Source organism: Lepidochelys kempii, chromosome 13, assembly GCF_965140265.1.
Source record: "Lepidochelys kempii isolate rLepKem1 chromosome 13, rLepKem1.hap2, whole genome shotgun sequence".
Taxonomy (NCBI): Eukaryota; Metazoa; Chordata; order Testudines; family Cheloniidae; genus Lepidochelys; species Lepidochelys kempii.
The window spans coordinates 37,158,430-37,180,190 of NC_133268.1; the positions used below are offsets into that span (position 1 = coordinate 37,158,430).

General features: G+C 57.9%; 2 protein-coding genes across 4 annotated transcripts in view; one reads left to right on the forward strand and one right to left on the reverse strand.

The window, feature by feature from the left end:
* Window positions 1-2,447: 2,447 nt before the first annotated feature.
* On the reverse strand, window positions 2,448-14,118 carry LOC140896642 (rano class II histocompatibility antigen, A beta chain-like). Of its 2 annotated transcripts, XM_073308578.1 has the most exons (5): window positions 13,712-14,118; window positions 5,893-6,159; window positions 4,924-5,211; window positions 4,369-4,473; window positions 2,448-4,028 (listed from the first exon to the last, which is right to left on the reverse strand). In XM_073308578.1, the coding sequence occupies exons 1-5, from the start codon at window positions 13,779-13,781 to the stop codon at window positions 3,901-3,903; spliced, it is 858 nt and encodes a 285-aa protein (XP_073164679.1). In that variant the 5' UTR covers window positions 13,782-14,118; the 3' UTR covers window positions 2,448-3,900. The 2 variants fall into 2 exon arrangements, with proteins under 2 accessions (XP_073164679.1, XP_073164680.1); XM_073308579.1 differs by lacking the exon at window positions 4,369-4,473.
* LOC140896641 (uncharacterized) overlaps window positions 13,838-21,761 on the forward strand; it is a 34,738-nt gene continuing 26,814 nt past the window's right edge. The window contains exons 1-3 of one of the 2 annotated variants that reach the window (XR_012154601.1): window positions 13,838-14,235; window positions 15,853-15,934; window positions 16,336-16,482. The gene's annotated coding sequence lies outside the window, so the exon portion shown is untranslated. The remainder of the gene's footprint in view (window positions 14,236-15,852; window positions 15,935-16,335; window positions 16,483-21,761) is intronic. The other variant, XM_073308576.1, reaches the window with a different exon arrangement.

Genomic DNA, 21,761 nt, shown 5'->3' on the forward strand with positions numbered 1-21,761 from the left:
TCTGGGATGTATTGATGTCCCACCACGTAACACAGCTCTCAGTGATTTCAGCTGTTAGTGGGGAAGTCTCATGGCTAGTGCAGGCTGAGAAGTCTCTTGCATCAGAGACACTGTCCCAAAGCAGGTCTAATGCTTAGGCCTGGTTATCAGTGATTTCAGCTCTATTGGTCTGCAACAAGACTCTCCCTTGAGTCTCAATCAGCTCTGTTATTACACAGTGGAAACAGGAAGGGTCAAATGACGTCTAGGACCCTTAGGGAGGACCCACACCACCAGGTACAAGTACTTGTCCACACCCTCTCTCAACTCCACTGAGCTTTGGCACCCATGTCCCCTGCCTACCGAGTGCAGTTTTGCTGAGATTGAGTCCTTAGTCAGGGTGTGACGGGGTCCCCGGGGTGCAGCCTGGACTGTGGGACTGCTGAGCCCTCCAAACCCACCAGCCTGGGCTGCCTCTCACACTGTGATGCTGATTTCAGGCTACAAGCCTCTGGCAGGCCCTGCACTTACACAGCCATCCACAGGCAGGGACACACCCAGCTGAGGTACATGAATGATCCCCAGCCATTCATGAACCATTAATAAAGAGGCTTCAGCCAGTTTCCCCCAGCTCACCTGTCCCAGAACTGTCCCATCTTGCATTGGTCAGAGGCCTGGCCAGGGTAAGTTCATTACCTAGTTCACCACTTCGTCAAAGGAAGTGGACATGCACCAGCCTTTGTAACCTGAGCTGAGATTTCCCCAGGCACTTTAATGAAAACACACTCTTTTAGTATCAGGGGGTAGCCGTGTTAGCCTGTATCCACAAAAACAACAAGGAGTCCGGTGGCACCTTAAAGACTAACAGATTTATTTGGGCATAAGCTTTCGTGGGTAAAAAACCCCCTTCTTCAGATGCATCACACGCAACCACACTTACACTTCAAAGCGCTGCTGCGGGAGTGCTCCCGCGACAGCGCTTTGAAGTTTCCAGTGTAGCCATGCCCTAATCAAGATTTGAACCAAGCACCCTAACAGATGGTACAAGCAGGTTACATTCCCTCAATACACAGGCTAGGACATCCTTCCAACCTGGGACCAAACTTCCCCAGTTCAAAGTCTTTGTCTTCCAGACATGCTTCCAGGTGCTGAGATGGGAGTGGAGGGAGAGAGAGAGGCCAAGTGATTATGTCATTCTCCCTCTTTTATACCTTCTTCCAGCTTGCTGGAAAGATCTTTTCTGTGATTTGGGTTAGTTCACCCCCATGGCATACATGCCTTCTCTGAGAAGACTCTGGGAGAGTGAATTGGGTGTTGATGAGCCATTAACACCCATCTGGCCGGTGATAGCTACTCCTTTGTTGTAACTGAAAGGCTGGCTGTGGGTGTTCCCAACCTCCAACATATTTCAGTGATAGCAATGCTTCATAACTCCACATACAATGATAGCACACACAATCCAACAAGATGTTAATGTTCAACAGATCAAGACTTTGGAAATGATACCTCACAAGGAATACTTTGTATGACACATATCATAATTATATGACAGTGTGAATATGGGGGTTCCATAGTACTTTGAGGTACAGAGTGTCACACAGGGAACGCCACGTACAGTTCTGCTGCCCTTGATTCACACAACAAGGATAACAACCCTTTAGTACCCCTGCGCCAATAACAAAGTGAATTGTGATCCAACACCAGCCAAAAGTCATCATATACCAAAAGCATCCCCATCATGCTGAGCACCTAGGCAGGGGGGTGTGTGCCCATCCAAACAAGGTTGGTTCCTGAAGTCCTCTTCGCCAGCTCATCTCTAGATGTCAGGGGACAGCTCATTCAGACCTTACATCGGCTAACGTGATTTTATGGCACATAAAGGGTAAGGGTTGCTTTACGGAAGGAAGGTGCATTCCCATGAAACATGGAGTGTGTATCGCAGTGGTCAAAACAACTGTCAATAAGACATACTATTTAATTAAAAACCCAAAGAGGCTCCAAAAAAGGAGCCACAATAGCTTGTGTTTTCTTTTTCACATGGCTGTGTGCTTTGGATGCAAAATCCAACCCGGCACCAAGACAGATCAGTGAATATAAGAAATAGAGCTTCACCATTAACATTCTTATCCAAAAGTTCTGTTTAGCCGTTGTGTCAAGTAAATGTCATTAGCAAGTAAAAACCTATATGGTAGTGTCAAGGTTCCTTCCCCACTCTGAACTCTAGGGTACAGATGTGGGGACCTGCATGAAAACCTCCTAAGCTTACTTTTACCAGCTTAGGTTAAAACTTCCCCAAGGTACAAACTATTTTACCTTTTGCCCTTGGACTTTATCGCTGCCACCACCAAACGTCTAACAGGTATATAATTCGGAAAGAGCCCGTTTGGAAATATCTTTCCCCCAAAATCCTCCCAAACCTTACACCCCCTTTCCTGGGGAAAGTTTGATAAAAATCCTCACCGATTTGCATAGGTGACCACAGACCCAAACCCTTGGATCTTAAGAACAATGAAAAAGCAATCAGGTTCTTAAAAGAAGGATTTTAATAGAAGAAAAAGTAAAAAGAATCACCTCTGTAAAATCAGGATGGTAAATACCTTACCGGGTAATTAGATTCAAAACATAGAGAATCCCTCTAGGCAAACCCTTAAGTTACAAAAAGACACAAAAACAGGAATCTACATTCCATTCAGCACAGCTTATTTTCTCAGCCATTTAAAGAAATCAGAATCTAACGCATATCTAGCTAGATTACTTACTAAGTTCTCAGACTCCATTCCTGTTCTGTCCCCGGCAAAAGCATCACACAGACAGAGAGCCCCTTTTTTTCTCCCCCCTGCCTCCAGCTTTGAAAGTATCTTGTCTCCTCATTGGTCATTGTGGTCAGGTGCCAGCGAGGTTATCCTAGCTTCTTAACCCTTTTCAGGTGAAAGGGTTTTTCCTCTGGCCAGGAGGGATTTTAAAGGTGTTTACCCTTCCCTTTATATTTATGACAGGTAGTGATATGAAAATGGAAAAAGAATAATTGTATTAAAACTAAGCAATTGTATAAAAGATTGAAATTCCCTTGATTAAAAACAAATCCAACAAGTAGCTTAGGGTTACAGCTATTGAAAATATTGTTTCACAATATTTAGTTGATTAACATGCCAAGTGTAAAATTTCACCAGTCTGCAGTGTCACGGAGTGTGCGGGAGTCCAGGCCCGGCACCCCTCTTCCTGGGATTCACTGAGACTCTCAGCCAGCCAGTAAAACAGAAGGTTTATTGGACAACAGGAACACAGTCCAAAACAGAGGTTGTGGGTACAACCAGGACCCCTCAGTCAAGTCCTTCTGGGGGAGCAGGGAGCTTAGACCCAAGCCCTGGGGTTCCCTGCGTTCCTCCACCCAGCACCAACAGAAACTAACTCCCACCCAGCAGGCTCCCTTCTGCAGCCTCTGTTTACATTCCTGGGCAGAGGTGTTACCTCCCCATCCCCCTCCTGGCTCAGGTTACAGGCTCTCAGGTCTCCCATCGCCAGGGCACATTCCCAGGTCAACACTCCCCCCTCTCTGCTGCGTCACATCGTCACATGCAGTCAGTGGGGTTTGGTCAAAAATGGTTACAAATTACTCAAAGGTTTTATGGTGGATAAAGAAGGAAACTTTTAAAATGCATGAGCCTGCCAAGGTGGAGTAGCAGTGAAACTGAAGGCAGCTTGGTGGAACCGGCAGGGGAGCCAAGATGGCTGGAACTGGTGTGTCGCTCAGGAAGCAAGCTGACAGAGAGATGCTGTGGGAACATGACTAAGCATTTGAACAGAAGCGAGCAGTAGAAGTACTTGATCCATTAAATGAGCGATATGTGATCCTTCACCAGGGATGCTCCATGTAGCTCCAGTCAAATCCGATGGCCCTGGCACAGCCGGCTCTGAGTCTGGTCACTCGGTGGCATCTGGGCAAGAAGATGCTGTGAACAAGGAGTTTCCTGCTGGCTTAGCTGTGGCTGGAGCAGAGTCGAGAGTCCCTGGCTGTGTCTGTGCCGGGCGATATGGCCCCTTCTGGGCCCCTGCAGGGGGAGCCAAAGCAGGAATTCACTCATCTTGAGACTCTGCCATCTGGGGCTTGGTCCTGACCCCCTGCAGCGAAGGTGTGTGAGGGGGGCAATGGGGATCACAGCTGGGGCAACTTCCCACAGCCATTACCCCTATGTCCATCCAGGGCTCAGCACAGAGCCCCTGCAATCTCATGCTAAGCAGGGCCAGGCTCATAGTGCAGGATGGGGACTCAGCAGGGGGCACCATCCCCTCCTGGTTCATGCTGGCCCCAGGGCAGTGCTAGGGGGAGCCTTGCTGCAGGGAGAGGGACAGGAGCTTAGAAGGGAGCACTGTGCAGGGGGCATCACTCACCTGGCCTCCTCATCAGGTACCAGCCCAGGGCCACGACTCCCAAGGCAGCGAGGATGCACCCAGCAATGATCGCCGGCACACCAGCCTGCCCTGTGACCTGGGGATCTGGAAATTCCCCGAGACAGACTGAGCCATGGCCCACCGAAGCCCCTGCACCCCTGCTCCCCACCCGCTCCCTGCCCAATAACCCTGGGCTAGCATCACCCCTCCCACAGCCAGTTTGCTCCACCAGTCACCACCCTCCTTGTGTCTGCCCTGCAACTAGATATCCTTCTTTCTGCCTCCCCCTCCCGGTCTGTTAGGCCCTCAGTATCCCTTCTCTTCTTCCCCTCCCCTCTGAGCCCCTCAAAAGACTTTTCTCTCCACCTCCCCTTAGTACCTCTCTCTGTCTACCCATCCCCTGGTGCCCCCCAAAACTCCCTCTTTGCATTTCCCACCCACCCCTCCCCCCTACCCTTTGTGTCCACCTTCCCCATTCCCCTTCCCTCAGTAGGAGGTGCCCCATTTCCAGCTTCTCCCCACTGTTCCCCATGCTCTGCCCCCCCCCATACTCACCCCAGGTCACCCTTAGCGGGTCGTGCCCCAGGCTGCTGTGTCTCACCACACACACATGTTCTGCAGGGCCAACCCCCTCCTGCCCCAGCTCGATGGACACCTGGATCTGGAAGGTTAGGTCCCCGTTGGGCAGGATGCCACTGGTCAGCTGCTCCCCATGGACCACCTGGCCCCCCCGCTCCCAGATCACCTCGATGTTGCGGGGATAGAACCCCGTCACGTGGCAGATGAGGCGGCACAGCCAGTCCTGGGTCCCTGGGACAAGGGCCACACGCACTGTGGGCTGGGCTGGGGGGAGAGTGAGAAAGGGTTATTATTCACAGGTAATAGGATAGCAGGGGACTGCGGACTGGGAGTGAGGAGCACTGGCAAAGCTGTCACCTGTCTTCTGAGCGATGAAAGGCAGAGTGGATTCGATAAAGAACCTGCAATGCGGGGGCTGGATGAGGTTCCACACAGTGAAAGTCTCCCCGTCACGGTTCCAGCGCTCCGCCACTCGCCAGGCTGCCGGGTGCTCCGAGAATCAGCGGTTGTGGTCGGACTGGTACCACAGCACGTCCTCCCCGTTGAGGGAATATCTCATGATGGCTTGGACAGCACCGGTGGCATCGTCCAGCTCACAAGTCTTCAGGACCTGCATGTGGTAGGGCTCTGGAGGCAGATTGGCTGCGTGAGCAACTGAGCACAGAGCTGACACCTGGGGCCAGAGTGGGGGAGAAGTTCTCATGCCTAGAACCCAGGAGTCCTGACTCCCAGCATGCCCTGCTCTAACCCACTAAACTCTGCTGCCTCCTACACTCAGGGAGAGAACCCAGGAGTCCAGAATCCAAGCCCCCTCCCCCACTCTAAACACTAGGTATCAGGGAAGTCACTCCTCTCTGGTGTACCCTTCCCCCAGCTCCCTCCTACCTCCTTTGAGCTGCCCGCCCATCCCTTTCCAAAGCCAAGCGCTGGGGCTCAGGGACTCACCTGCCTGTGGGGAACTGGTGTTCACCTCCTGCACCAGGGCCTGGTACTTGGGCTCTACCCAGGAGTCCCAGGCCATGCATGCAGCATGGCCTGCACTCCAGAACTCCTGGTTGGCCGGGGTGTAGCCACTGCGGGGAGCCAGCCTGCGGGTGTTGCTGTCATAGGCTGAGAGCGCCAGGTCATTCATCCTCACCACATGCAGCCGCTTGGGCAGACCAGGGGCCGCCCAGGGGGAGATGAGCTGGAAGCGGGAGACATGGTGAACCCCTGCAGGAAGGAGAGAGAGTTCAATGGGGATGGGACCCAGACATCTGGGACGGCGACCCAAGGGGCCCTGCAGCACCCAGCCCTGGGGACAGAGACTGGGATGGGGATGGGACCCAGACATCTGGGACAGCAACCCAAGGGGGCCCTGCAGCCCCCAGCCCTGGGGACAGAGACTGGGATGGGGGTGGGACCGCGGCATCTGGGACGGCGACCCAAGGGGGCCCTGCAGCCCCCTGCCCTGGGGACAGAGACTGGGATGGGGATGGGACCGCGGCATCTGGGACGGCAACCCAAGGGGGCCCTGCAGCCCCCTGCCCTGGGGACAGAGACTGGGATGGGGATGGGACCCAGACATCTGGGACGGCGACCCAAGGGGGCCCTGCAGCCCCCTGCCCTGGGGACAGAGACTGGGATGGGGATGGGACCCAGACATCTGGGACGGCGACCCAAGGGGGCCCTGCAGCCCCCTGCCCTGGGGACAGAGACTGGGATGGGGATGGGACCCAGACATCTGGGACAGCGACCCAAGGGGGCCCTGCAGCACCCAGCCCTGGGGACAGAGACTGGGATGGGGATGGGACCCCAGCATCTGGGACAGCGACCCAAGGGGGCCCTGCAGCCCCCAGCCCTGGGGAAAGAGACTGGGATGGGGATGGGACCCAGACATCTGGGACGGCGACCCAAGGGGGCCCTGCAGCCCCCAGCCCTGGGGACAGAGACTGGGATGGGGATGGGACCCAGACATCTGGGACGGCGACCCAAGGGGGCCCTGCAGCCCCCTGCCCTGGGGACAGAGACTGGGATGGGGATGGGACCCAGACATCTGGGACGGCGACCCAAGGGGGCCCTGCAGCACCCTGCCCTGGGGAAAGAGACCCGGATGGGGATGGGACCGCGGCATCTGGGACAGCGACCCAAGGGGGCTCTGCAGCCCCCAGCCCTGGGGAAAGAGACTGGGATGCGGATGGGACCCAGACATCTGGGACAGCGACCCAAGGGGGCCCTGCAGCCCCCTGCCCTGGGGACAGAAACCCGGATGGGGATGGGACCCAGACATCTGGGACGGCGACCCAAGGGGCCCCTGCAGCACCCTGCCCTGGGGACAGAGACTGGGATGGGGATGGGACCCAGACATCTGGGACGGCAACCCAAGGGGGCCCTGCAGCCCCCAGCCCTGGGGAAAGAGACCCGGATGGGGATGGGACCCAGACATCTGGGACGGCGACCCAAGGGGGCCCTGCAGCCCCCTGCCCTGGGGACAGAGACTGGGATGGGGATGGGACCCCGGCATCTGGGACAGCGACCCAAGGGGCCCCTGCAGCCCCCAGCCCTGGGGACAGAGACTGGGATGGGGATGGGACCCAGACATCTGGGACAGCGACCCAAGGGGGCCCTGCAGCCCCCAGCCCTGGGGAAAGAGACCCGGATGGGGATGGGACCCAGACATCTGGGACGGCAACCCAAGGGGGCCCTGCAGCCCCCAGCCCTGGGGAAAGAGACTGGGATGGGGATGGGACCCAGACATCTGGGACGGCGACCCAAGGGGGCCCTGCAGCCCCCAGCCCTGGGGAAAGAGACTGGGATGGGGATGGGACCCAGACATCTGGGACGGCGACCCAAGGGGGCCCTGCAGCCCCCTGCCCTGGGGACAGAGACTGGGATGGGGATGGGACCGCGGCATCTGGGACGGCGACCCAAGGGGGCCCTGCAGCCCCCTGCCCTGGGGACAGAGACTGGGATGGGGATGGGACCCAGACATCTGGGACGGCGACCCAAGGGGGCCCTGCAGCCCCCTGCCCTGGGGACAGAGACTGGGATGGGGATGGGACCGCGGCATCTGGGACAGCGACCCAAGGGGCCCTGCAGCCCCCAGCCCTGGGGAAAGAGACTGGGATGGGGATGGGACCCAGACATCTGGGACGGCGACCCAAGGGGCCCTGCAGCACCCAGCCCTGGGGACAGAGACTGGGATGGGGATGGGACCCAGACATCTGGGACGGCGACCCAAGGGGGCCCTGCAGCCCCCAGCCCTGGGGAAAGAGACTGGGATGGGGATGGGACCGCGGCATCTGGGACGGCGACCCAAGGGGGCCCTGCAGCCCCCAGCCCTGGGGACAGAGACCCGGATGGGGGTGGGACCGCGGCATCTGGGACAGCGACCCAAGGGGCCCTGCAGCCCCCAGCCCTGGGGACAGAGACTGGGATGGGGATGGGACCCAGACATCTGGGACGGCGACCCAAGGGGCCCTGCAGCACCCAGCCCTGGGGACAGAGACTGGGATGGGGATGGGACCCAGACATCTGGGACGGCGACCCAAGGGGGCCCTGCAGCCCCCAGCCCTGGGGAAAGAGACTGGGATGGGGATGGGACCGCGGCATCTGGGACGGCGACCCAAGGGGGCCCTGCAGCCCCCAGCCCTGGGGACAGAGACCCGGATGGGGGTGGGACCGCGGCATCTGGGACAGCGACCCAAGGGGCCCTGCAGCCCCCAGCCCTGGGGAAAGAGACTGGGATGGGGATGGGACCCAGACATCTGGGACGGCGACCCAAGGGGCCCCTGCAGCACCCAGCCCTGGGGACAGAGACTGGGATGGGGATGGGACCCAGACATCTGGGACGGCGACCCAAGGGGGCCCTGCAGCCCCCAGCCCTGGGGAAAGAGACTGGGATGGGGATGGGACCCAGACATCTGGGACGGCGACCCAAGGGGGCCCTGCAGCCCCCAGCCCTGGGGAAAGAGACTGGGATGGGGATGGGACCCAGACATCTGGGACGGCGACCCAAGGGGGCCCTGCAGCCCCCAGCCCTGGGGAAAGAGACTGGGATGCGGATGGGACCCAGACATCTGGGACGGCGACCCAAGGGGGCCCTGCAGCCCCCAGCCCTGGGGACAGAGACCCGGATGGGGATGGGACCCAGACATCTGGGACGGCGACCCAAGGGGGCCCTGCAGCACCCAGCCCTGGGGACAGAGACCCGGATGGGGATGGGACCCAGACATCTGGGACGGCGACCCAAGGGGGCCCTGCAGCCCCCAGCCCTGGGGACAGAGACCCGGATGGGGGTGGGACCGCGGCATCTGGGACAGCGACCCAAGGGGCCCTGCAGCCCCCAGCCCTGGGGAAAGAGACTGGGATGGGGATGGGACCCAGACATCTGGGACGGCGACCCAAGGGGCCCTGCAGCACCCAGCCCTGGGGACAGAGACTGGGATGGGGATGGGACCCAGACATCTGGGACGGCGACCAAAGGGGGCCCTGCAGCCCCCTGCCCTGGGGACAGAGACTGGGATGGGGATGGGACCCCAGCATCTGGGACGGCGACCCAAGGGGGCCCTGCAGCACCCTGCCCTGGGGAAAGAGACTGGGATGCGGATGGGACCCAGACATCTGGGACAGCGACCCAAGGGGGCCCTGCAGCCCCCTGCCCTGGGGACAGAGACTGGGATGGGGATGGGACCGCGGCATCTGGGACAGCGACCCAAGGGGGCCCTGCAGCCCCCTGCCCTGGGGACAGAGACTGGGATGGGGATGGGACCCAGACATCTGGGACAGCGACCCAAGGGGGCCCTGCAGCCCCCTGCCCTGGGGACAGAGACTGGGATGGGGATGGGACCCCAGACATCTGGGACGGCGACCCAAGGGGGCCCTGCAGCCCCCTGCCCTGGGGACAGAGACTGGGATGGGGATGGGACCCCAGCATCTGGGACGGCGACCCAAGGGGGCCCTGCAGCACCCTGCCCTGGGGAAAGAGACTGGGATGGGGATGGGACCCAGACATCTGGGACGGCGACCCAAGGGGCCCCTGCAGCCCCCTGCCCTGGGGACAGAGACCCGGATGGGGATGGGACCCAGACATCTGGGACGGCGACCCAAGGGGGCCCTGCAGCACCCTGCCCTGGGGACAGAGACTGGGATGGGGATGGGACCCAGACATCTGGGACGGCGACCCAAGGGGGCCCTGCAGCACCCTGCCCTGGGGACAGAGACTGGGATGGGGATGGGACCCAGACATCTGGGACAGCGACCCAAGGGGGCCCTGCAGCACCCAGCCCTGGGGACAGAGACTGGGATGGGGATGGGACCCCAGCATCTGGGACAGCGACCCAAGGGGGCCCTGCAGCCCCCAGCCCTGGGGAAAGAGACTGGGATGGGGATGGGACCCAGACATCTGGGACGGCGACCCAAGGGGGCCCTGCAGCCCCCAGCCCTGGGGACAGAGACTGGGATGGGGATGGGACCCAGACATCTGGGACGGCGACCCAAGGGGGCCCTGCAGCCCCCTGCCCTGGGGACAGAGACTGGGATGGGGATGGGACCCAGACATCTGGGACGGCGACCCAAGGGGGCCCTGCAGCACCCTGCCCTGGGGAAAGAGACCCGGATGGGGATGGGACCGCGGCATCTGGGACAGCGACCCAAGGGGGCCCTGCAGCCCCCAGCCCTGGGGAAAGAGACTGGGATGCGGATGGGACCCAGACATCTGGGACAGCGACCCAAGGGGGCCCTGCAGCCCCCTGCCCTGGGGACAGAAACCCGGATGGGGATGGGACCCAGACATCTGGGACGGCGACCCAAGGGGCCCCTGCAGCACCCTGCCCTGGGGACAGAGACTGGGATGGGGATGGGACCCAGACATCTGGGACGGCAACCCAAGGGGGCCCTGCAGCCCCCAGCCCTGGGGAAAGAGACCCGGATGGGGATGGGACCCAGACATCTGGGACAGCGACCCAAGGGGCCCTGCAGCCCCCAGCCCTGGGGACAGAGACTGGGATGGGGATGGGACCCAGACATCTGGGACGGCGACCCAAGGGGGCCCTGCAGCCCCCTGCCCTGGGGACAGAGACTGGGATGGGGATGGGACCCCGGCATCTGGGACAGCGACCCAAGGGGCCCCTGCAGCCCCCAGCCCTGGGGACAGAGACTGGGATGGGGATGGGACCCAGACATCTGGGACAGCGACCCAAGGGGGCCCTGCAGCCCCCAGCCCTGGGGAAAGAGACCCGGATGGGGATGGGACCCAGACATCTGGGACGGCAACCCAAGGGGGCCCTGCAGCCCCCAGCCCTGGGGAAAGAGACTGGGATGGGGATGGGACCCAGACATCTGGGACGGCGACCCAAGGGGGCCCTGCAGCCCCCAGCCCTGGGGAAAGAGACTGGGATGGGGATGGGACCCAGACATCTGGGACGGCGACCCAAGGGGGCCCTGCAGCACCCTGCCCTGGGGAAAGAGACCCGGATGGGGATGGGACCGCGGCATCTGGGACGGCAACCCAAGGGGGCCCTGCAGCACCCTGCCCTGGGGAAAGAGACTGGGATGGGGATGGGACCGCGGCATCTGGGACGGCAACCCAAGGGGGCCCTGCAGCACCCTGCCCTGGGGACAGAGACTGGGATGGGGATGGGACCCCAGCATCTGGGACGGCGACCCAAGGGGGCCCTGCAGCACCCTGCCCTGGGGAAAGAGACTGGGATGCGGATGGGACCCAGACATCTGGGACAGCGACCCAAGGGGGCCCTGCAGCCCCCAGCCCTGGGGACAGAGACTGGGATGGGGATGGGACCCAGACATCTGTGACGGCAACCCAAGGGGCCCCTGCAGCACCCTGCCCTGGGGAAAGAGACTGGGATGGGGATGGGACCGCGGCATCTGGGACAGCGACCCAAGGGGCCCCTGCAGCACCCTGCCCTGGGGACAGAGACTGGGATGGGGATGGGACCCCAGCATCTGGGACGGCGACCCAAGGGGCCCCTGCAGCCCCCAGCCCTGGGGACAGAGACTGGGATGGGGATGGGACCCAGACATCTGGGACGGCAACCCAAGGGGCCCCTGCAGCACCCTGCCCTGGGGACAGAGACTGGGATGGGGATGGGACCCAGACATCTGGGACGGCAACCCAAGGGGGCCCTGCAGCCCCCAGCCCTGGGGAAAGAGACCCGGATGGGGATGGGACCCAGACATCTGGGACGGCAACCCAAGGGGGCCCTGCAGCACCCTGCCCTGGGGAAAGAGACTGGGATGGGGATGGGACCCAGACATCTGGGACGGCGACCCAAGGGGGCCCTGCAGCACCCTGCCCTGGGGAAAGAGACTGGGATGGGGATGGGACCCAGACATCTGGGACGGCGACCCAAGGGGGCCCTGCAGCACCCTGCCCTGGGGAAAGAGACTGGGATGGGAATGGGACCCAGACATCTGGGACGGCAACCCAAGGGGGCCCTGCAGCCCCCAGCCCTGGGGAAAGAGACTGGGATGGGGATGGGACCGCGGCATCTGGGACGGCAACCCAAGGGGGCCCTGCAGCACCCTGCCCTGGGGAAAGAGACTGGGATGGGGATGGGACCGCGGCATCTGGGACAGCGACCCAAGGGGCCCCTGCAGCACCCTGCCCTGGGGACAGAGACTGGGATGGGGATGGGACCCCGGCATCTGGGACGGCAACCCAAGGGGGCCCTGCAGCACCCTGCCCTGGGGACAGAGACTGGGATGGGGATGGGACCGCGGCATCTGGGACAGCGACCCAAGGGGTCCCTGCAGCACCCTGCCCTGGGGAAAGAGACTGGGATGGGGATGGGACCCCAGCATCTGGGACAGCGACCCGAGGAGGCCCTGCAGCCCCCAGCCCTGGGGAAAGAGACCCGGATGGGGATGGGACCCAGACATCTGGGACGGCAACCCAAGGGGGCCCTGCAGCACCCTGCCCTGGGGAAAGAGACTGGGATGCGGATGGGACCCAGACATCTAAGACAGCGACCCAAGGGGCCCCTGCAGCCCCCAGCCCTGGGGAAAGAGACCCGGATGGGGATGGGACCCCAGCATCTGGGACAGCGACCCAAGGGGCCCCTGCAGCCCCCAGCCCTGGGGAAAGAGACTGGGATGCGGATGGGACCCAGACATCTAAGACAGCGACCCAAGGGGACCCTGCAGCCCCCAGCCCTGGGGAAAGAGACTGGGATGGGGATGGGACCCCAGCATCTGGGACAGCGACCCAAGGGGGCCCTGCAGCACCCTGCCCTGGGGAAAGAGACTGGGATGCGGATGGGACCCAGACATCTAAGACAGCGACCCAAGGGGCCCCTGCAGCCCCCAGCCCTGGGGAAAGAGACCCGGATGGGGATGGGACCCCAGCATCTGGGACAGCGACCCAAGGGGACCCTGCAGGCCCCAGCCCTGGGGACAGAGACTGGGATGGGGATGGGACCCCGGTATCTGGGTCAGCGACCCAAGGGGCCCCTGGAGCCCCCAGCCCTGGGGAAAGAGACTGGGATGGGGATGGGACCGCGGCATCTGGGACAGCGACCCAAGGGGACCCTGGAGCCCCCAGCCCTGGGGACAGAGACTGGGATGGGGATGGGACCCCGGTATCTGGGTCAGCGACCCAAGGGGCCCCTGCAGCCCCCAGCCCTGGGGAAAGAGACCCGGATGGGGATGGGACCGCGGCATCTGGGACAGCGACCCGAGGGGGCCCTGCAGCCCCCAGCCCTGGGGAAAGAGACCCGGATGGGGATAGGGATGGGACCCCGCATCTGGCAGAGCAGGAGTCACCTACCAGCCAAGGTGGCAGAGCAGAGAGACAGGATCCAGCAGGAGACCAAGGCAAGCCTGGCCCAAGGAGCCATCGTCCTGGAGGGGAGGCGACGGGCCGGCAGCTTCGCGGGGCGAGGCCGGGAGCCAGGGCCCAGAGAGCTGGAGCGGGCACGGCCGCGCCCTGCGCGGAGCTTCCGGCTGCTCTGCTGGAAACACCCGCGGGGAAACCCAGCGAAGTTCAGCAGCGACAACTCCCTTCCCCGCCGCCAGGGGCGTCACAGGCGCGGACCGGCGGTGCCCGAGCTCCAGCAAAACCAGGACCTGGGGGCCCGGCTACACCGACGTACGGGCCGGGTCCCCCCCCCGCGGCCCCGCCTGCCGCCCCCTGCAGCTCCGCGCTGCGCTCCCTGCCCGGCCGCCGGGGCAGGCGGAGGCGGGGGCTGCGCCTGCGGGGGAGAGGGGGAGGAGGCGCATGGCAGCCCCCCGCCCCCCGCACACACCTGGACCTGGCTGGACCTCCCTGAGCAGCAGTCTGGGGGGGCTTGGGTGAGTGTCGGGGGGGGGCCGGGGCGGAGCCCCCTCCCCTGGAGCTCGCTGCTGCCGGCGGCGAGAGGGCTGGGGGGAGGCCTCCTCTCTGGCCCCCTGCCCCAGCCCCGGGACATCCTGCCTGCTGCACCCCAAACTCCCCATCCCTGGCCCAGCTCCACACTCCCTCCCGCACCCCAACCCCCTGCCCCAGCCCAGAGCCTGCACCCAGCACCCAAACTCTGCCCCAGAGCCCGCACCCCTCCTGCACCCAAACTCCCTCCCAGAGCATTGCCAGGGGCAGGACTTGGACCCATTCTGGACACCACCAAAAATTATATAAACCTGCCATCCCTGAGCAGAGCCCCTGGGCGAGAGGCCGGCAGCCGGGATCCTGTGTGCACCGGGTGGCAGGACAGTCCCAGGTGCCGTGGCAGCTGGAACCCCAGGGACAGGCCGGCAGCCGGGATCCCCGAGCACGGGGCCAGCAGCCGGGATCCCAAGCACGCCAGGATGCCAGGTGGTAGTAGAGCCCCAGGCGTGGTGGTAACCAGAACCTCGCTCACAGGCTGGCAGCCAGGACCCGGGCAAGCAGGGATGCTGGATGGCAGCAGAGCGCCAGGTGCAGCAGTAGCCGGAACCCCAGGTGCGCCAGGATGCCTGCTGGCAGCAGAGCCTCTGCCATGGGGCTGACAGCAGGGACCCCGGACATGGGGGCACCCCCCCGTACCCTCCTGCACTCCTATGTCCCCGAGTTTAACCATGTAACCAACAGAATTTTGATGGGTAACACGGTTACTGTTTTTACACGATTTTTACATCCCTAGTTCAAAGTGTTTGTCTTCCAGATGTGCTTCCAGGTGTTGAGGGGATGGGGAGGGGGGAGAGGCCAAGTGATTATGTCACTCTCCCTCTTTGTAGACTTTCTTCCAGGTGTTAGAAAGATCCTTGCTTTGATGTGTGTTAGTCAGCACCCAGGGCACTGCCTTCTCTGAGAAGTCTCTGGCATAGTGGATTGGGTGTTGATTAGCTGTTAATGCCCGTTTGGCTATTGATGGCTACTCTTTTGTTGCAACTGAAAGTCTGGTTGTGGCTGTTCCGAACCCCACAACATATTTCAGTAACACATACAGCAATGATCAGAGGGGTAGCTGTGTTAGTCTGGATCTGTAAAAGCGGCAGAGTCCTGTGGCACCTTATAGACTGACAGATGTGTTGGAGCAGAAGCTTTCGTGGGTGAATCCCCACGTCATCAGATTCATGTAGTGGAAATTTCCAGAGGCAGGTATAAATATGCCAGCAAGAATCAGGCTAGGGATAACGAGGCTAGTGCAATCAGGGAGGATGAGGCCCTCTTCTAGCAGTGGAGGTGTGAACACCAAGGGAGGAGAAACTGCTTTTGTAGCTGGCGAGCCAGTCCCAGTCTGTGTTTAACCCTGAGCTGATGGTGTCCAATTTGCAAGTGAACTGAAGTTCACCAGTTTCTCGTTGAAGTCTGGTCCTGAAGTTTTTTTGCTGCAGAATGGCTGCCTTGAAATCTGCTACTGTGTGCCCAGGGAGGTTGAAGTGTTGTCTTACAGGGTTTTGTATATTGCCATTCCTAATATCTGATTTGTGTCCATTTATCCTTTTACGTAGGGACTGTCCAGTCTGGCCAACGAACATGGCAGAGGGGCATTGCTGGCACATGATGGCGTAGATGACATTGGTGGACGTGCAGGTGAATGCACCGGTGATGGTGTGGCTGATGGGGTTAGGTCCTGTGATGGTGTTGCTGGTGTAGATATGTGGGCAGAGTTGGCATCGAGGTTTGTTGCATGGATTGGTTCCTGAGTTAGAGTTACTATGGTGCGGTGTGTAGTTGCTGGCGAGAATATGCTTCAGGTTGGCGGGTTGTCTGTGGGGGAGGACTGGCCTGCCTCCCAAGGCCTGTGAAAGTGAGGGATCGTTGTCCAGGATGGGTGGTATATCACTGATGATGCGTTGGAGGGGTTTTAGCCGAGGACTGTATGTGATGGCCAGTGGAGTTCTGTTGGTTTCTTTCCTGGGCTTGTCTTGCAGCAGGAGGCTTGTGGGTACGCATCTGGCTCTGTTGATCTGTTTCCTTATTTCCTCGTGCAGGTATCATAGTTTTGAGAATGCTTGGTGAAGATCTTGAAGGTGATGGTCTCTGTCTGAGGGGCTGGAGCAAATATGGTTGTACCTCAGCGCTTAGCTGTAGACAATGGATCGTGTGGTGTGTCTGGGATGGAAGCTGGAGGCATGAAGGTACGTGTAGCGGTCGGTTGGTTTTTGGCATAGTGTTGCGAATTACACCTGATAGGTCACGTGCAGTTCGAGTCTAGGCTGAGGCACACGAACCAAAGTCCACAACTGCAGAGTTCCCAAAAACATTAAGTTTATTACGCTCGAGCGTGGTGCCCCCCTGCTAGTCAGAAGGGGACCCCGAATGCAGGTTATACAAAGATTTTTTACCTTTTAGCAAAGCACGTTGCCCTCGTGCATTGGAAACCTTAGCCAATAGACAAACCCTTTCCTTATCTACCTCCTATTCCTGCTAGGTAATTCCCCATGCTAAACCATTACTTCAGCTACACAACGTGGCCCTAAAGCCATGCATCAGTAACTTTTCTTATCAGGATGGAAGGCCCACAGCAAAAGGCCAGGAGGCAGGGAGTTAGGAACAGACAAAGAACAGAAACTGGGAGTCGAGGCAGGCTGGAGACAAGGGTGGGGTGGTTTCACAGGAATGCAGTATCTAAGGAACACTCCTCCTGGTGCATGATGTGCTTGCTCTTAGACAATGGTGGGCCCCAAACCAAAATGGAGTCACATATGCTAACTTTTCCTTAACAGTCCCCCCTTTTCTTTTCTATGTCAGTCAGCTATATCGGGGCTGAGTAACGCGATGCAGGGTTAGCAGTTGCCGACAGCATAGACTATAACATTGTAGGCATACAAACAATAACACAAAAGCAATAACAGCCAAAAGGATGAAATACAAAATACGCCGTCCCCAAGCCCCCACATCCGGTAGCCATGAGGTTAGCCAGTTACAGGCCTCCTGGAACCCAGTGCTGGTATTGTTGAGGCTGATGTGGTGGAATAGGGCTGCCTGCTGCATGAGGATGTGGATGTCAGTTTCCACCCTGTGGTGCTGATTTACAAATACACAACAGCTTGAGTTAACCAGAGCACAAACCCCGCCCTGGTTTGCAAGGAGATAGTCCAGGGCTAGGTGGTTTTGCAGTGTAGTTTGGGATAGCTGGGTGACTTCAATTTGAAGGGCAGCTAAGGCGTCTGCAGTGGCATTTGCCATTAATTCCAAAGCAGCTGGAATGTTAACGATGGCTTTTTCTAGCTCGCTTACTCCTAACCATGGCAGAAACCATCGCACAAAGGAGTGAAAACCTGTGGGCCGTTGAGAAAGGGGGTTTAAAGGAATACTTCGTCGGTCCCTCCATACTAGATTGTGGATCTCTCCCCGGGTCAGGGTCTGGTGTACTGTCACGGTGGGTACTATAGCCCCGAAGGTACATGGACCACACCATCCTGCTGGGAGAACCTTATAGGCTGTGTGATTGCATAACCAATACCAGCCAGACCCCTCGGGGACCGGCCACGGGGCTCCAGAGTAGGTGGAGGGGCCTGCCACACCAGAGCTCATCTGGGTGGTGTCCTTGCACCCCACAAAATTCCCCACAAAAACTGTATTTTCCCTGCCCTTACGTCGTGACACACACAAAGCATAATTACCTTGGGCCACCATATCAATCGACCATCTTTGGATTGTAACATTCCAGTTAAATGTAGTGTTTGCCCATAGCTTAGCTTGGAGTGTTCGATTAAGAGGGATAGGTACCCCTACCAACGGGACCCCCTGACCCAAATCTGTGGGGATATGAATACAAATCCAACACTGTGTTCGATTTACACCCTGTTTTATGGCGCGGGTTAAATTCAAAAAGCTATTGCCCTCTTATTCTTGTTCTGGACTTGGGAATAGGGAGAGGACCCCCCAGGTAAACCATACCAATGTCGGCATCCTCCTCTGTACCATACAAAAAACAACAGCACCAATGTAAGTCTAATAAACACGAACACAAGAAGTCCTGGTGGGCTGTAAAGGTCCCAATAGCTGGAAAGTTCAGTCCATGGGTTGGTCGTGGCGTTCATTCGTGAAGTGGCTCGTCCGATGGCTTGTCAGGGTCAGGTGGGGGTCCCAGCGCCAACTTAACGTAGCTATGATGGATCCAGGACCCTTTACCTTCAACCCTAAGGGTGCGGTTTGAAACAATTGAGCTTCAGACTGGTTGTCAGTCAGCTCCTTTTGCAGTCTGGCAACGTATCTGGCCAAAGTTTCATCTCCATCCAAGAGGCTAGCATGTGCAGGAACATAAGTTCCCGGGACTAAAGCTGGTCTTCCAAACAACACCTCAAACAGGGACAGGCCTAGGGGCATGCGTGGGGTTTGTCTTATGTGCCACAAGACTATAGGCAAGGCATCTGGCCACTTAAGTCGGGTCTCCCTACAAACTTTGCTACCATTGTCTTTATTGTTCAGTTCATGCGCTCCACCTGACCTGCAGACTGGGGGTGGTACGGAGTATGTAACTGTCGGATAATCCCCAAGCACCGGTACAATTCCTCCAAAATCTTTGCAATAAAGTGTGAGCCCCGATCTGAATTGATGACTTCAGGGACACCAAACCTGGGTACAATGTCTTTCATTAGAAACTTTACCACAGATCTTGCATCTGCCTTTCTGGTTGGTATTGCTTCAGGCCATCCGGAAAGTTGGTCCATTATAACAAGGAGGTGGTGAAACCCTGAGCTTTTAGGTATTTCTGCGTAGTCCATCTGCAAGCGTTGAAACAGGAAGTTTGCCCAGGGTCTCCCCCGCTTTGAATCGGCATCGAGCCAAGTCTTAGCAGAGAAGGCCAGGCAAGTAGGGCAGGAGCCGAGAGCCTGTTTCACCGCTGGATAAACATGGAGTGCCACCCAAGATTTTAGTATAGCAGCCGCCATACCCTGGATACCAGCGTGACCCAAGGAATGAAAATAATGAGCAGCTGGGAGTAGATAACGACGGGGGAGAATAGGTTTGTTCCCGATTCGCCAAACCTTGTCGGGGCCCTCAGATCCCTTCCAGCGTTTCCAGTCTCGAAGCTCCTCCGGGGATACGTCAGCAGACAACAGCGTCCAGTCAGCAGGCGGGAAGGGCGGATCCAGGGGGAGGGAAGCCAAAACCAGGAGGGGCTGTAGAGCTGCAGCCTTCACGGCTGAGTCAGCTAATGCTTGTCCTGGGATAAAACAGAGTTAGGCTGCCTTGCGCATAACCGTGAACCGCCGCCACCTGGCGAGGGGCCTGAATGGCTTCCAAAAGGACAGGGTCCAGCTGCACTGAGTAATAGGCTATGGGGCCTGGGCGATCCCCCAGATATTGCAAAAGGATGCCACTGGCCACCCCCTGGTGTTCATGAATGAGAAGAGAAAATGGTTTACCATAATCCGGGAATCCCAAGGCGGGCGCAGAGATCAGAGCCTTCTTGGTAGATTCAAAAGTGGCTTCCATTTCCAGGGTCCAGGAGACAGGATCGGGGGTCGATGTTGTGGTGGCCTGGACTAGGGGTTTGACCAGTTCCCCAAAGGCCACTATCCAGGATTGACAGAACCCAGCAGGCCCCAGGAAAGCCCGTAACTGCTTTTTTGTAACCGGGCGTGGGCAATCCCGGATTGCCTGCACCTTGTCAGGAGAGAGTAAATGCTCTCCGGGCCGAATCACAAAGCCTAAATAAATTACCTGATCTTTGCACAGCTGCAATTTGGATGGAGATGCACGATGACCCTTATTGGCTAGGGCAGTAAGCAAAACAACAGAGTCAATTAAACATGCATTATAATCAGAGGCAGCAATTCATAGATTCATAGATATTTAGGTCAGAAGGGACCATTATGATCATCTAGTCTGATGTCCTGCACAACGCAGGCCACAGAATTTCACCCACCACTTCTGTGAAAAACCTCTCACCTATGTCTGAGCTATTGAAGTCCTCAAATTGTGGTTTAAAGACTTCAAGGAGCAGAGAATCTTCCAGCAAGAGACCCATGCCCCATGTTACAGAGGAAGGCGAAAAACCTCCAGGGCCTCTTCCAATCTGCCCTGGAGGAAAATTCCTTCCCGACCCCAAATATGGCGATCAGCTAAACCCTGAGCATATGGGCAAGATTCACCAGCCAGATACTACAGAAAATTCTTTCCTGGGTAACTCAGATCCTACCACATCTAATATCCTATCACAGTCCATTGGGCCTATTTACCATGAATATTTAATTACCAAAACCATGTTATCCCATCATACCATCTCCTCCATAAATTTATCAAGTTTAATCTTAAAGCCAGATAGATCTTTTGCCCCCACTGCTTCCCTTTGAAGGCTATTCCAAAACTTCACTCCTCTAATGGTTAGAAACCTTCATCTAATTTCAAGTCTAAACTTCCTGGTGGCCAGTTTATATCCATTTGTTCTTGTGTCCACATTGGTACTGAGCTTAAATAATTCCTCTCCCTCTCTGGTATTTATCCCTCTGATATATTTATAGAGAGCAATCATATCTCCCCTCAACCTTCTTTTAGTTAGGCTAAACAAGCCAAGCTCCTTGAGTCTCCTTTCATAAGACAAGTTTTCCATTCCTCGGATCATTCTAGTAGCCCTTCTCTGTACCTGTTCCAGTTTGAATTCATCCTTCTTAAACATGGGAGACCAGAACTGCACACAATATTCCAGATGAGGTCTCACCAGTGCCTTGTATAACGGTATTAAAACCTCCTTATCCCTACTGGAAATACCTCTCCTGATGCATCCCAAGACCACATTAGCTTTTTTCACAGCCATATCACATTGGCGGCTCATAGTCATCCTATGATCAACCAATACTCCAAGGTCCTTCTCCTCCTCTGATACTTCTAATTGATGCGTCCCCAGCTTATAACTAAAATTCTTGTTATTAATCCCTAAATGCATGACCTTACACTTCTCACTATTAAATTTCATCCTATTACTATTACTCCAGTTTACAAGGTCATCCAGATCCTCCTGTAGGATATTCCTGTCCTTCTCTAAATTGGCAATACCTCCTAGCTTTGTGTCATCCGCAAACTTTACTAGCACACTCCCACTTTTTGTGCCAAGATCAGTAATAAAAAGATTAAATAAGATTGGTCCCAAAACCGATCCCTGAGGAACTCCACTGGTAACCTCCCTCCAGCCTAACAGTTCACCTTTCAGTAGGACCTCCTGTAGTCTCCCCTTTTACCAATTCCTTATCCACCTTTCAATTTTCCTGTTGATCCCCATCTTATCCAATTTAACTAATAATTCCCCATGTGGCACGGTATCAAACGCCTTACTGAAATCTAGGTAAATTAGATCCACTGCATTTCCTTTGTCTAAAAAATCTGTTACTTTCTCAAAGAAGGAGATCAGGTTGGTTTGGCACGATCTACCTTTTGTAAAACCATGTTGTATTTTGTCCCAGTTACCATT